At 34.5% G+C, this 16,710-nt stretch overlaps 1 protein-coding gene across 1 annotated transcript in view; it reads left to right on the top strand.

Moving 5' to 3' along the window:
* The window catches only part of GBE1 (1,4-alpha-glucan branching enzyme 1), a gene marked incomplete at both ends in the record, with an annotated part of 147,284 nt that overhangs the window by 57,782 nt on the left and 72,792 nt on the right, over positions 1-16,710 (top strand). The window contains 4 exons of the mRNA XM_079549548.1: positions 1,268-1,393; positions 3,294-3,429; positions 5,556-5,646; positions 6,141-6,350. Of these exons, the coding sequence (XP_079405674.1) occupies positions 1,268-1,393; positions 3,294-3,429; positions 5,556-5,646; positions 6,141-6,350 (563 nt within the window). The remainder of the gene's footprint in view (positions 1-1,267; positions 1,394-3,293; positions 3,430-5,555; positions 5,647-6,140; positions 6,351-16,710) is intronic.

Genomic DNA, 16,710 nt, shown 5'->3' with positions numbered 1-16,710 from the left:
ACTTGTTACAGGCAAGAAGGCAATTGCTGATAATTGTCTTCAACCAGAGTTCTTGTTAGGAAATGACAGCAATTTTATTTTTATTTATTTTTTTAAATTAAAGATGAGAAAGCTCAACTTCTACCCTTCATTACTATGTATACAGCTCTCTTTTACAAACAACTGAAACCAACACAAAAAATAAAAATACAACCAGTTTCCTAACAAATGCAGAATAAAGTTTAGGTGAAAAGCTTCAGTGATTTGTGCGTTTCTGGGTTCTAAATCCGCAATTCTTACCTGTCATTGCTTGAATGGCAACCAAAACAACAATCAAAACTAGACTGACACTTGTTCTACACTGAGGAAATGAGTGAGGGAGATGAATCAGACATTTTCAGGATCTTTGTATGAAATCCCTAACAACTGATTTTTTTGTTAACTGCTTTAATAGCAGCCAAACAGAGCCCTTGATGCTGTCCATCATTTTAAATTTGCTTTTGTTGTGTAAAATGATGACGAGCAAAACAGATTTCTTTTGTTTGATCACACATTCTGGCGAAGTGAAGTTTTGTGAGATTTTTAATAATTAAAAAGTCATTTTTTTTCAGCTCTGTGTAAAATAGGTGGCAGCAAATAAGAAAGGTAAAATAAGTTATATGCTTACCTTTATTTTAGCATTAGATTGGTGAAAACAACTGAAAGAACTCAAAGCAACAGAGGAAATCCAGCAATCTTAATTTTCTTCTTTACCATCTTCTTGGCTTAGAAGTTTTCGTGTGCCTTTTGTGTAAATCCATGTTTCTGATCTATACAGCTATTATCTATGCAGCCATGATCGGAGAAGCATAGAAAAGCAGAGAAATTAAGATATTAAAATTGGCATAGTAAACAAATCATGGTTCTCGTCTTGGTGACATTATACTACCTGTCTATTTAAATTATTTGAATGTGGTGGTGAAACAGCAATGACAGGAAGTAAGGGAATATAGCAGTAACCTGTTCAGAAAGGCTCATTTTCCCATTACTTAATGATGTTCACAAGTAAGAGTTAAAAAGTGAAAATATATGTAAACTTCATTTGTGTGTCTGACATTGCTGGTGTGTCAGCACTTTACAAACTTTGCCTATGAGCAGGGTCATTCTTTCTTAACTAGTGTTGCATATTTGTTTATTCTTTAAATTAAATTTCTGTGTGCCTTACTATTTCATTCTCTTCTATGGTTTACACAGTGAATGTTTCATGAATTTTATGTGACTGCATTGGTATGTTATGATTGTTTTATAGGTGGTGATTCGCGCTCAAAATGGCGAACTCCTCTATCGTATTTCACCGTGGGCAAGATACGTAGTCCGTTATGAAGGAAAAGTGAATTACGATTGGGTACACTGGGATCCACCACAGTCATATATAGTAAGGCTTAAATATAATTTTTGAGAGGTGTATAAAAACATGCATCATATCATATTTGTAGCCCTATTTTGAAAATTAAAAGTTGCTACGTGAAAAGAGAGTAAAATACTGGCTGGAATAGCCACCTGAGAAATGGTTTGTATTTGACAGAAACACCTGACTTTAATGGTCTCCCATGGAGTATATAAACACTGGTTATCTCTTAAAATGATATATTTTGCCTTGACTTTCCACATTATCGGTAAGTTTGGTAATTCTTCCAGGGTTAAGTAGTTATGGTCCTACTTTGCACTTGAGGAGGGAATTAGATTTAGAATTAGCTACGTGTATGAAGTTCAATGCCAGTAATAAGTTAACACTGTATGAAGTCATAAAGTCCTCACAATTAAGATGCTTGTGCTCCAATATAATTCCAGATTTTCAGATTGGGAAAATATGTATTTTATAGCCCATTACTTTTCATGCAGTGCTGTAAGTTACAGAGTAGATTCTGATATATAAATACCTTAGGAAAGTGTTCAGAACTTCTGACTGGCAAATTGTTATACTTCAGTATTGTTTTTTGTTTGTTGTTTGTTTGTTTGTTTTAATTAAAATAATATGCAGGGCTTTTTGTATGAAAGGTATTGCAAGTTCTGTTTTGAGTTAGATTTTAGAGCCCACCTCAAATTATGAAGTATGTGCTTGACAGAAAAAGAATAATTTTCATGCAGAATCTCTTTAAAAATTATATAAGCTACAGTAACTTTAGAATTTATATGTACAAACCCTATGAATTGATTGATATACTCTATTTTTTCATGCTCGGTAACTCCTAATTTTTGCACAAGAAGAAATAATTGAGTGACAAAATCGATGAATAAGCAAAGCAGGACAGCCCTTTCCCTCACACAGCTGGCAATGCTGAATATGACTGGCCCTTTGGGCTACCAGGGCATCCTGCTGACTCAGATACAACTAACTGTCAGCCATAATATGCAGATCCCTCTTGGCAGGACTGCTCTCCAGCCTCCGTTCCCGTCTTTATGCAGATTCAGTGTTTCCCTGTCCCAAGTGATGAATCCAGCACTTGCTTTTGTTGAACTCCATGCAGCTTGTGATTGCCCAAACCTCTGATATGTCACTATCTTTCTGCAAAGCCTCCCTGCCCTCGAAGGACTCCACAGCTCCTCCAAGCCCAGTGCCATTCTAAAACTCAATTGGTAACTGCTGAGCCTTGCATTTAAGTCGCTTACAAAACCATTGAAGAACACTGGCTGAAATAAGGAACCCTTTGGAACCCTACCAGTGACTGACTGCCAGTCTGATATAACCCCATTTACTGTAACCCTTTGAGCTCAAACCGTGGACTGGTTGTCCACATGTCACATCTTTTTGTTAAGCTGTGTTCTGAACGTTTTTGTCCAGAAGGTTACTATGAGAAATGTCATTGAAAGCTTTGCTCATATCAAAAAGGATTATTTCCAAGAGCTGGAAAAAGATCAGTTTTTATGGCCCAAAGTAAAAAAAGGAGGTAAGAACATATAGGTTGCGGACTAGCCTTTACTGAGTTATGTCAGATAAAAGGAATTGACTCTTTATGAGTAAGAGAGATACTTAAACTTCTGCTTGCTCTTTGCAAATATGTATGACTGTGTTTATTTTAATTGGTTGTTCTAACTTTGACTTCACTTAAGTACTGAACTGACAAGTAGGAAATAAAGTCTTGCAACATTTTTTTTTTTAATTGGGAGAAATTAGAAGAGAAAAAACCTTGGAGGAAAAGTATATTTCAAACAATAGTTTATCTGTTTCTTCGTGTAAGATTTTTGTTTTTAAAAAATAAAATCCCAATTAGATGTAAACTTCCCACATTTCATGTTGTATACTGTTGACAATTAGTTTTTATTTTTCTTTGTAGCGTAAGCATCGTTCTCCCAAGAAATTGAAAAGCCTGAGAATCTATGAATCTCATGTGGGAATTGCTTCCCCAGAAGGGAAAATAGCTTCTTATAAAAACTTCACATTTAACGTACTGCCCAGAATAAGGGATCTTGGTAAGTAATAACACAGATGCTTGCAGATATGTGCTTCTACTCTTATTAGAATATGTAATTATCAAGTGTCTATGAGGTTTTTTTTGTATTTTCAGATAAAAAGCACTGCAGAAATAGATTCTTAAGGCAAAGCAAAAAAAAGTTAAATTTATGGGAAAGGAATGTGGACTTAAATATCATTTTGAACCAAAATCCATTCAACAGATTTTGAAGTAATATGTGATTTCGGAAATCTAGACAGTTATTGGAGGGCAACTTGCTTTTGGCATGACTTGCTTTTCATCTGAAAATAGATCTGTTGCATGTTAGTCTTTGGAAAATACTGTGTTCTTAATTGGCTCTGCTATGTACATCTTGCTTTTTAGAAAAGACAAAGAAATATCTGAATAGAAAGGATTGTCATTTTTATTTGCCGTACAATGTGTGCTAATTGTTTTTTCATTTTTTTTATCCCTTAATAGTTGTAACAGTTGTTACGAGGTGTCAGAATATGGAAACTTTAAACTCTTGCAAAGAAATTTCCATTGTTGTGGAGGGCATATGTGGAAACAGCTCGTGTGGTTAAATTAAGAAGCATTGCAAACTGTTCACCTCAATTTGTTTAATGATATATTTTTTTTTAATTCCTGTGGTACCTTTGCACAGTTTATGCAATGGACAATGTTCTAACTTGTTAACTTTGACTCACTGTGATTAAATATGTCTTGTTACACTCAAACGTCACATAGTCTTGCCATACATGATTGATTGCTTTTAGATGTTGGCTGTCCTTATCTGTAGATTGATTTTTATTTATCAGAGTGCCTGAAGAAGGTTTTTTCTTGTAGGCTTATTTGTTGAGCCAGTGTTTCACAAAGCACGATGGGAGTTGCAGTCTGTAAATCTGAATGTCCTCAAAAAATTCATTTGGAATGCCCATTAAATACCTGTGCCTCTTTTCCTCGAGTCAGAGTACTTCCTTCTTTCCAGGAGGTTGATAGGTTTAATGGAATTATGAAAACTTTCTGCTCTATGTACCAATTCTTTTTTGGGAAGAGAAAATGTTGTGAAAAGACTGCTATACCATAAAAGCAATTCAAAGTTTAGGCTGCGTCTGCAGCATATATGATAGGTCGTTTTTTTTTTTTATTTAAATAAGTAAGCTGTGTGGGAATTGTCTCTCTCTTTCTCTCTTTTTCTTTTTTTTTTTTTTTTTTTTTAAGCTGTATTTTTAAGTGATATTTGATTCAGTTTTGAAATGTCTTAAACAAGCTTAAAGACATAAGTATTTAGGAATAAATACTAAGATAAATAACTTGTAGAAACATGCATGAAAAATAGCAAAGTAGACTAAATCATACTAATTTGATGCTATTCAACTTTTTATTTACAGAAATGCTGTAAATAATAATAAACGCAATGAGCTTGAATTATGAAACTTCAGTTTATCTGACAAACTGCTGAGCTTATGCCAACTACCTGCTAATAATAACTTATTCATGGGTGAAAAATTTTAAAACAAAACCAACAACAAAAGTTTCTGGTTTACACTAAAGAATGAAGAGCTCGGTAAAACTAATAAAGAGAAGCTATGTAGTTGTAGGTGTCTCAGCAGATTGTATATTAAACTTGAAAGTTACCTTTTGCTGACTGTCCTTATTTACTAGCTAGCTGGGGCACTTATTTGCTACCATTAATGATAGATTGGGTGAGGTGTATAGTAAGTAGTTTCATTACTTGTGCACAGTTTCTTCTTTAGATTTCCCTCTTATCTGCGCTGAAATACTTTAGTTGATGTGAGAATGAGTCACTTATGCTTCTGTGCTGTCTTGGTTCTTTGGTAAACTCAGAACAAAAACACATTACTCCTGTATTTTCTTTGTTTTGAAAGATTTAGTTTTATATAGACTGCTTGATGATTGAACCTTCCATTTTCATGTAGGTCATGTAAGTATAAGCTATTAGGTAAAATTACCTCTTGAGAGAGAACAAATCTGTAGTTAGTTGTTAAGTATGCATGAGAGTTAAACCAGCTATAATAGGATAAAATTAACACAGTTTGGAACTGATAAGTTACAGGAGTTGAATTTTTTGGTTAACTGTTCTTGAGGCAAGGGTGTATTTGTTTATTTCTTATATTTCTATAGGTTATAACTGTATTCAGCTGATGGCTATTATGGAACATGCATATTACGCCAGCTTTGGTTATCAGGTCACGAGTTTTTTTGCAGCATCAAGGTAGGTATAAGTACTTAATACTTTTTGTTCCTTTACTTTTCTTTCCATTTGCTAAAATCAGTATGTCATTGATTGCAAGTACAAGTTTAATGGAAGAAGAAAGTATAGGTTTAGGCATTTGCAATAGAGTCTGAAATCTGATATCAATTTGTCATAGTCATCACCTGTTTTGCAAAACACTTAGCATAAAAACAAAAGTTGTAAGTAACTGTAGCCATCACAGTATATTCCATTTAATTCAGTTTCAGCTGCCTGCATGTGTTTTGCATGCATAGGGGAGATGTTATTTCACAGTTAAAAAATCTTTTTAACTGTTAGTTTGTAATCAAGTTACTAATTCAGAGGCTGAAAAAAAACCCCAAATATACAAACAGTTGGAATCTAGATGATGAAGAACTAGTGACATTGATGTACTTCCTGTTAGTGATGTTAACTATTTTTTGCTTAAGTTGGGTGGCTCCCCTCATAACACATTTATTTTTTTATGCCAATAGCCGTTATGGAACTCCAGATGATCTGAGAGAATTGATTGACGTTGCTCATTCGATGGGTATTACTGTTCTGCTGGATGTTGTGCACAGCCACGCGTCAAAAAACTCAGAAGATGGTCTCAACAAATTCGATGGTACGGATTCTTGTTTCTTCCATTCTGGTCCTAGAGGAACTCATCAAATCTGGGACAGCAGGCTCTTTGATTACGCAAAGTAAGTATACAATATAGTTTAAGTATTTTAGTGATAATAATCTCTTAGCAGTTACATTAAAGCTTCAGTACTTGCCAAGCTGAAAAAAAATCTTTTGGATTGCTTAATGGCTAAAATATGCTGAATTAAATTCATCTGCTTTACTAAATATTTAAAATCTGAGATTAAATGATTCAGTTTCTCTTACTCTTCTGTGATCTATTACTATGTATGTACATAATTACAAAGCTTGTGCAGGTGTGTAACTTTTTTATATGTACAGGTAGTTATATAAATCTTATGTGTATAGATTTAAATACATGTATATGTTAAAATATATAAAATATAATATAGATATCTACCTATATATATGTACACACTTAACATAATGTATTTGTAAGTATATATATGCATTATATTTAAGAAGAAAATATGTTTACAAATAAAAAAAAAAAAGAAAAGCTGAAGAAAACTTATGAACTCTGGAAGTCTACTATCAAACTATAAGATTGTTAACAATCAGTAAAGGTTGTGGCCCTGGCTAGCTATATTCCAAAACTTTCCAGAGGTAGATCAACAGTTAATACAAAGAAGGGGTCATTTTCAGTAGGCAGCTTGGATGCAGGCATCTTGTTTTGGAGACTAAAGTATTTCTATGTGGAACCTGTTTTGAACAGCATGGCCTAAATCTGGAGACCCAGGCCCTGTGTAGGCATATGTAATTTTCTAGTAGACATTCAGGTTAATGCCAAGTAATGATTAGCATTTAATATAATTTACTTTGTGTTCTCTGAGATAGTGGAATGGGGAGTGATTTGTCTTGTGTGCTGAGTATTTATAGTTCTTTTACATGGAGAGAGGGTGAGAGAGAAAGGCAACCAGATTATTTCTGTCTCTTCTCATTTTGCTATGCATATTTTTATTTGAACCACCTTTATTTTCCCCCTTTTCTTGTCTTTAGTACTTCCTCTAAACACCCCCCTGAAATGCATTATTTTTTTAATATTCTTATCAGTTAGAAAGTTCTGGTTTAACCTCTTCAAGGTTTTGCTTGAGTAGTTCCTTCAACAGCTCATCAGTCAGTGACTTAAGAGTTCTAGTTTCTTGTTAATATGTTATTTATTAGGGTTTGTGTGCCTGCAAGTTCAATTAACTGCTTTTTTTTTTTTTAAACTCTCATTTCTCTACCTTGCATGTCTATAATTGCAATTAACTAGTTATGTTTGCAGTGCAAATGTCTTTAAACGTTAAATCAGAATTCTGTGTGTTCATGTAATGACCCCCCCCCAAAAGCGTGTATATACGTGTATGTATAGGTAGGTAGAGAAATCTATACATATTGTACTCAGGCTGTACTCTTTACTGGCAGTTTCATAGCTAATGAGGATTATAACTGTTTAAGAATGTCACTTTTGAAGAAGTATTGTTATATAACATGTCATTTTTTTTTAAAGGAAACTCTCTCATCATAACTCACAATTTCAATTAAACTGCGTGACGAATTTAATAAGCGATGTACACACTGTGTTACTTAATAGGATAAATTATTATGAATTTCATTCCTTTTAGCTGAGATAATTTTATGATGAATTCAGAGGGCCTATTTGAATTGTGCAACAAATGCATTTTAGTAGGACTCAACATAACCACTTCTTGTTTGGGTTGCTTCCTATTAATCTTTGAATCTATGTTCAGATAAACTCCATTTTAAGTAATCTTAAAGCTTGAGTATAATACAATAATGCTTCACATTTTATTACCTTCCATACTTATGTATAATCAAACAATTGTGTGGTGGCACCAGCCTCTCCAGTGAGAAAATAAGTTGAATTGAATACTTACAGGCATTTTATTCCAAGCAGAGACAGGCTGTAAAGAAAGTGGTGATGCTTTTGAGTGTGTTGGAAGGATTCATAAATGAAAGAAACAGGAGGCTGCTTTCCAAGTGACGTAGGTTGGATGAGATAGGCAATATTAAGCTCATATTCAGAGCTGAAGAACTGCTTACATGGTTCTTTATAGTTAATGTTATATGCTTTTATTTGTTGAGCAGGGGCATCTGGGATAGATGCTAGACTGCATGCTGAAAAGGGAGAAATGAAGAGATGTGAGAGAATAGATTACAAAACAGTGAAGAGCAAAGCAATTGAATATATTTTCTATTGAAGAGAAAAAAATGACGTCCTGGATGTCTGATGGTGCCTTTTATGTCATTCCCCATCCCCTGTCCTCTAGTGAATTGTAATAATGAGTTCAGTTTTCCTTTTTTAAACTTTTAGAGAAATCCATCCTTCTCCTTAAAGCACAGAATGCTGTACAGTGAACTAGGTTTAGTCAGAAAAAATTTTCTTTAGTCCTAATATCTGAAACATTAAATATTCTATACATACTTACAGTCAAAGCTTAATGCTTAAAAGATATAACAATCATGTTTCTTCTAGGTTGCTCAAAAATTGTTAAAAATATATATTATTTTCTCTTTTATGTGTATAAAGATTGCAAACAAAATTGGAAATGTTGAAACTGAAAATATTATTTTTTCCATCTATGTTTCATTGACATGCATGCAGATTTCCATAGCAGTAAATGAGCAGCTACTCTCTAACAGAGGGGAGTACAAAAATCTGTGGGATATACTCAGATTGTTTGCAGTTGCACAAAGTTCGCTGAAAATAAATGATGCCAAGCACAATGTATTGAATAGCATACAGAATAGTGTCTTTATTGTTCTGTAGTGGAAAAAGTTAAATCTACATGTACTTATACATCAAATACAGAAGATGCTCAATTTATTTTGGAATTGAGAGAAACTAAATCACTGCCATGAAAGAGATGGAAAAAACAATTGCTTTATCAGTTTAGTCTGTCTACGTTTTCTTTGAATGCCAAGGCATAAGGAAATAGTCTTGCAACATTTGCAAGATTATTTAGTTGTCTAGGAAGGTGACTGTGAGTGCTGACCACAGCAGAAGGAAGCAAAGATCTGTATTCATGGAAACTGTATTGATGGTGTATTCAAAATATTTTTAGCTACGTTCATGTAAGTAGTGAGAAGGTCTGATAAAAGTGGTATTAAAACTTGTGCTTCATTTCTAGTTCAGTAATATAATTTAAGCAGATAAAAGCAGGTTTTGTATTGTAGACTTCACAGCAATACCTAAAGAGTATGTTTATGTAAGACTTGTAAACTGAAGACGTGTTTAAAATCATCTAGTTTAAAGGAGTGTGATGTGAGGAACAAACCCTCAATTTCGTAGAAAGATAACTTACAGATTTAAAAAATGGATCAGTAAAGTAGTATTTTCTGCCTAACTTTTATTTGGGAAAAAAAAAATTCTTAATGTGAAAAGCAAATGAAAAGTCCTTCCGAAAACCAGCTACCCAAAAAATCAATTCAGAAATAAAGTTTCACAGTTCTGAATTTTTTTCCATTTTTTTTTTCTAAAATCTGGATTTAGGCATTGTATTCTTAAAATATAGTAATTTGCTGAATCTACTGTTTTCCTCCATCCTGTTGTTCTCCTCTTGCATTCCTCAAATCAAAGTAAACCAAAAGCCTATCTAACAAATTCTTAGCAGGTATTGTGTTGTATTAAGACAGGGACTTTTTATATTCTTTGTCTTGATTTCTAATAAAATGGGGTTTTCCTATCCCCAAATTCAATAAAAGGGCATGCTCTAAGGTAGTGGTGATATCAAATACTCTGGATCTGTACTTTACCTGGCACTGTCTATTTCATTTTGTGATAAATTAAGTGCCTTGTCTCTACTGTCAACCTGTTTTAGATGGCTCACTCAAAATGCATGCAAAAAGCCAATTTTCTCTCTTCCCCCGTCTTCATTTTAAGTAAGGATTCTGCTTATAATTAACATAACACAAGCTAAGTGTATCTCTGCTTTCCCCCTCAAATTGTGTTTGAACATTATCCAGCTGCCAAATACATTAGAAGTGTCGCTATAGACCAGGTGGGATCACAACTAGAGTAGGTGATTGTGTTTTGATTTATATTCATTTCTCCAAATAGCAAATGTGTCTAAAATACTGATTAGGCAAAACAATTTAAAAATAATTGAGAGCAAAGATTTTAGCTTGCAAAGATTTATGCCTCTTTTTTTTTTTTTTTCCTGTAAATGAATTTGCTTTTCCTTAGCTTGTTGAAAACTGAGAGTATTATTTTGAATTACTTATTTTTTTTTCTTTCAGTAGGTTTAGTTAGATTTTACGCTTTATCTAATTCTAAGGGACAATAGGTATCCTGTTATATTTATGTGTAAGGTGTGCCTTTAGGAAAATGACAGAAGTAAAACTTTGCAAAAATCGTACTATACTGTTTATGCTTTTTTATTTGTTTGGTTGGTTTTAATACTGCGACATCTGAGCATTTAACCCAAATTTTAAGTTGTTCAATCTTGGAGAATACTTTGGCACAAAAGTTAGAGGTTAGATTTAATCCTGTTTTTAATTAGTGACTCGTTTCCTTGAACACAGCAATGAGAGATGATGTTAACTACAAGATTCTGGGCCCAGAAGACTTCCTTGCAATCTCTTTTCAGGCTTTTTTGAGGTTCTGTTTTCAGAACCAAATTTTTGGACCAAATGTGAGCCTGTGCTTGGGTTCTTTTGTGTAGGCACCACAGTGAGTGGGAACTCTTTGGCCTGTGCACCTATAGATTTTGTCTTTTTTGTACTTGTTGGTAACAATCCTCTGTTTTGGCAATAAAGGTTTGTAAACGTTGTATAATAACTGTAGTCTTCTTAACTAAGCCATATTTTCTTCATTCTTCCCTCTTCAGTTCTATATTATTCAACTCAAGTGCTGTTCATATTTAGTATGCTTTAAAATGATGTAAGTAGGGTTCAAAGTATAAACATTGTTTTACAGCTCACAGCAATGAATGATATTCTGGTTGTCTGCTGCACTGTCTTCTCCAGTGAAGTCTTCAGAACTGTTCACAAAGCACCTCCTGAACTCCACAGAGTTCATTACAGAGTTCATTTGTTCTTTTTTGCATGTATATGTGCTTTTTTTTTTTTCTCTTTTCTTTCTCTAGTTATTCTTAAAGTGGATTATAAACTACTGTAGTTCTGAAACAGCTTTTAGCCTGCAGTCAGTACAGCAGAAGTAGGATAACTGGCTGGGGAGTGATTCAGATGCCCGAATTTGTGCTTTGCTATGTTTTAGACTGCTTGTCCTCCAGCTGCCTCTCCAGAATGGTGTGGGTCATCTGTCAGTTTTGTTCCTTATCCTGTGTTCCAACCTCATGCAGGTACTTTGGATGTCCCTTTGCGTCTGAAATGGTGCATTACACCTATATTTGGATGCTGAGACAATGGCCCTTTCTGGCGCCCAGTGTTTAAATCTAGTGTAGACTTCAAACTGTGTTTTACAGAAAGCAGTGATGACCATAGTAAACTATGCAAACTATTACCTATGGTAAGTGGCTAAAGTGATCTCTCCTGCAACTTTTGGGGACTTAGCCAAATACAGTCAATATTCTTCCAGCTGCATTTATGCAGTAGCAGTAACATCCAGTGGCAGGTCATGTTTATCACAAATGTATTTTTCCTGGAGAGATGTCTTAGATATCTAGCTTAAACTATGACCATGTGTTCTACATATTCTATGTATGTATTCTACCAGTCTTCTTTCACGAAGTACAGGAAGGCGCTGTGTTCACAGTTCCTACAGTATGCATTAGCACTGGAGTTGGATTTGACTGGCAAAGATTCCTTCTTAATGACTAACAGTTTTAAGAAAGCACCATTTGTGATGCAGTAGTGAGATTTGTTTTTTTTTTTCCCGCAAAGCTCGTATGTTTATTTTGCTTATAGAGTGGCCTTTTAAAAAGCTGTTTCTGTGTGTAATTAACACTATTTCTAATAGACTGGGCTTTTTGAAAGTGACTATGAAAGCATCAAACTACTTTACAATAACGTAAATGCTGATATGCGTTTTGAAAATCTTGTTTTCTCTGTATTCTCCTTTTGGTAATCATTGCAGATGCTGGCAAGAAGGCACTTTCAATTGCATATTTGAGAATGTAGTGTTAATAAATTCCTTTCCTTGAGGGGAATAAGTAGTAGATGCATCAACAGAAGGCATTGGAATTAAGTGCAGTATATTTTAAATAATTAAAATAATAGTGCTCTGTAATGTTCCAGCCATGAACATATGAGTATGTGACTCTAGCCTTGTTATATATAATTTATTTTTAATTAATGTTCTTCTATAAGCTTGATTGTTTTACTGCACTGTACTGATATGACGGAAGGCTTTAAATACACAGATGTTCTGAAGCTTAGAAGATCAGGTGTGAATGTACAAATTTCCTTGATGGATCCAGTTCCCTATAGTAACTTGCTGTGCAAGCTTCTGAAATGTGTGTTATAGTAATAAAATTAATACAAGAAGAAGAGGCACACTGAAAAATTGCAAGCAATTGTTCTAAATTTTGTCAAGTAGTCAATCTTAAAATATAGAGGTCACTGCCTGTAGCCAATTGAATTCATTATTCTTTTGAATAGACACAATAACTTTCCTGAAGTTAATTACAGTATTTCAGTAAAGATGTGAAATTAGGATAGTTTCAAAATGCTTCAGAGAATCATTGCTCATCAGTCTAAATGTCATAATGATCTTGCATTTAGTAATCCAAATTTAAATTGACATCTTTCACAGGATTTCTTATGTGATTACTTCACCAAATTGCACGAGCAGTTTAAGAGGTACAATGAATCTGTTGTGAATAGGACCTTTTTTGCTGGGAGGAAAAAGAGTGATGGCTATACAGATTGGAGATTAAAGAGAGGTGGAAAATATCACACATGAAGCAGAGAACGTAGACTTTATCCTAGTAGTGTTGTATCCAAAGAAGATCCAAGTTGGAGAAAAATTAGGCATGCTACATCTCATTGCAAGGCAAAAGAATAGGAACATTAAGAGAACATTTAAGAACTTTGTCAGTTTGTCTGTTTATTTTTTTAATTCTAATGTATGTTTTTTGTAACATACAGATAGTTGAAATCTGATTTTGGTAAGATCACTGAAAAGAGACAAAATGGATAGTAACGAGACAATAATTAAGAACCACAGAAAGTAGAAAACAATCAACTATTAAAATATTGTATGTGAAGTAACAGTTTTCCAAAGTTAAGTGTGTATATTAGGCAAAAGTGTATATATGTGTTACCTCTTAGGTAATGCTTACATATTAAGGTATAGAGCATCTGATCTGGAATTAGATGCATAGACAATCAGCGTTCAATACTTAGAGTCAAGTTTACATATTCTTAGTACTACTTTTCCTCATGTTTATTTGTTCTCAAGTGAAATTAACTGATAAGGGCACAGCACTGGATCATCAGGGTCAGTAACAGTGACTTTGGGAGAATCTCTAAGAAGCACAAGATTACCTCAATATCTCTTAATTTTAACTAGAGAAAAGGTTAGAGCCTTTGACTGTTTATCCTATACATGTTTTGTCATCTTAATTTAACTTCAAAACACAAATTCTATAAGTTGCACATAATTACTTACAAACTTTTACAATTCATCTGCTGAGCACCCGTAGAACAGAGCTCAGTGAACACAGTGTTCTCGGTATGTGGTAGCTCTGAAGAAAAAAGGGTAGAGAGCTCATTTAAATGACAGCCCAAATATATGACATCTGAAAAGTGCATCCCTCAGATTTTTTGATGGATTTTAGAAAAAAAATAAATCAGGTGCTGTTATTTATGCTGTCAGCACTTTAGAGGTAATGATTCCAAATCTGTAGCGTGTTTGAACTTTTCATTTACCTTACAGCATAAGTCATTTTTCAAAGAAGTATTTTGGAATTGGCATCTGTTAAAAGTTTATTTTCAAAATCACTTGGTTTATGTTTAGAAAATGTGGAGTGTGGATAAGCTCTCTTTTTAAAATTTCCAAGAAATTTGGTTCTTGAAAGTGATTTTTCATATATTTCAACAACTTCATAATTGTAATGGAAAGTGTCCGCAAATCTGTCATCTAGCACCACATAGCTGAATTTCTTCTCCTCCTATACTGTTATTCTTAGGAACTGAATGAATAGCCTGCCCCCATGCCCTTGTGTTCCTATTACAGGTGGGCGTTCTAAGTTCTGGAGGCAGGATAGATTTAGTTCTTTCATTGTTTTGCAGAAGAGAAGATCTGATCTAGGTATGAATTCAAATTTAAAAAGCATGAGAGCATTATATGGGTGCATTCTAGTTAGTGTGAGATTCTGTACTAAGAGATCCTCACTGATTAACACTTCTTTGCAGCAATAGATGAAGTAGAAATTTTAGGCAAGCACTATTTAGGAATATTTTCAGAATTACTGCTTTTGTTTGAATGAAAGAGCTTTCTAAAAAATCATTTCCCCTAAGTAATTATTGAGTATGTATCAAGTCAATGTCAGGGTGGACCAGGCTCTGGGGAACCTCTGACCTAGATGTAGATATTCCTGTTCATTGCAGGGGAGTTGTACTAGATGGCCTTTAAGGGTCTCTTCCAAATCAAATGATTCTATGATTCTGTAAGTCTAATAAGTGCATGTTGCTATTGTATCTTTTAGAGTGACATCAATGAAAGCTTCTTCTTCCCTCATAACAGTGAACGTATGGGAGTCAGGACTGATGCTTTCAGAACGGGCATTGTCTGATATGGGACTGTGGAAGTCTGGCTAAAACTAAATTGCAAAATCCTCTGCATCTTCAAAGATGTTTTTCTGTTCTTCTTCTTTACTCGTAAAGGAGAGGGGGGAGGCTTTTAGTGAAATAAGATACTTTCAACTAAAGCAAGATGAGGAAAACTACTCTGGTGGTTTCATTTTTACTTACAGTAATCAATATTTTATACACCTTTCACTTAGTCTTAGAATATCAAGCTATGGCTTCACACTCTCTAAAACAACAATTAATTGTGAGTTATGAAAAATAGCTTGATCATAATTAATTTTGATGAACATAATGCAGTGTTAATGATTCTTAACTAACAGTCTTTGTGCATTGTTTTCTGTTTCTTTTCCTTTTGAATTTTTTTAACCATCTTTACTGCAGCAAGAGTTGATTATTAGTTATCAGAATATGCAAGAACTTCAAAGGTAATGTTTCCTATTTTATTACGTTGGACAGAGACATCAGAGGCTGATGTTGGTGGTATGGTGGCAGAAGTTGAACTTTCCCACCAAAATTCTGTTTCATTTTGTTGCTGTGTGACAGATGGTGGCAGAGGGGCAGTCTGACAGATTAGCACCTGACATGGAAGTGCATGTGAAGCAAAGGTTTGTAATTAAGTTCCTCCATGTGGAAAAAATGGCACCCACTGACCGTCAACAATACTTGCTGAATGTTTCCAGACACCAGACAGTGGATGTGAGCACAGTGAGGTGGTGGTTGGTGTGTTTCAGCAATGGCAACTGGATGGTGGGTCACTTCCTCTAGTGCAAGTTTTTATTAGTGTGGTGTGCTGGCTTTTGTTCATTGCTAGGACAAATGCATAGCTAATGATGGTGACCATGTCTTGGGCCCCTCATGAAAAGAAAGACATTGCGGCCCTGGAAAGAGTTCAGAGAAGGACAATGAAGCTGGTGAGGGGTCTGGAGCACAAGTCTTATGAGGTGTGGCTGAAGGAGCTGGGATTGTTCAGTCTGGAGAAGAGGAGGCTCGGGGTACCTCTACAACTGCCTGAAGTGAGGTTGTGGTGAGGTGGGTGTTGACTTCTTCTCCCATGTGACTAGCAATAAGAATAGAGGGAATGGCCTCAAGTTGTGGCAGGGAAGATTGGAGTTGGATGTTAGGAAATACTTCTCCAAGAGATTGGTCTGGTGCTGGTATGGGCTGCCCAGGTGGGTGGTGGAGTCACTGTCCCTGGAGGTGTTAGAGAAACATTTAGATGTACTGAGGGACGTGGCTGAATAAGAAATATTGGTGATGGGTGGACGGGTAGATTGGATGATGCTAGAGGTCTTTTCCAGCTTTGGTGGTTCTGTAATTCTATGGTATATTAACCAGTGCTGCTCTTGTTGGAAGAATAATCATTAAATTATTTATATATAAAATATGAAAACATAAATTAATAAATTATTAATAAAAAGTGTAATTTCTTTTAAAGAATTTCTGCTTTTTTCTTTTTAGTATTAAAAATGAATGCATTTATTATGCCTCTAGAGGGGGTGAGATAGAATTGTGCAATTTGGAATGCAATTGATTCATCAGTGTTTAACTTCTTATGTTGTTTATTAGAAAATTCTATGACCTAGTTCATGAAAGGACTTCAGATCTTCCCTGAACAAATGCTTCCAAACTTAAAAATAATCCTTCTTTCACCTACTCATGATATTTTGTAATATTACTTAGATATTTAATGACAGTTTTTTG

This window comes from Tetrao urogallus (genome assembly GCF_951394365.1).
Source record: "Tetrao urogallus genome assembly, chromosome: 1".
Taxonomy (NCBI): domain Eukaryota; kingdom Metazoa; phylum Chordata; class Aves; order Galliformes; family Phasianidae; genus Tetrao; species Tetrao urogallus.
The sequence above is the reverse complement of the archived record's forward strand: the minus strand, read 5'-3'. Positions and strand labels throughout refer to the sequence as shown.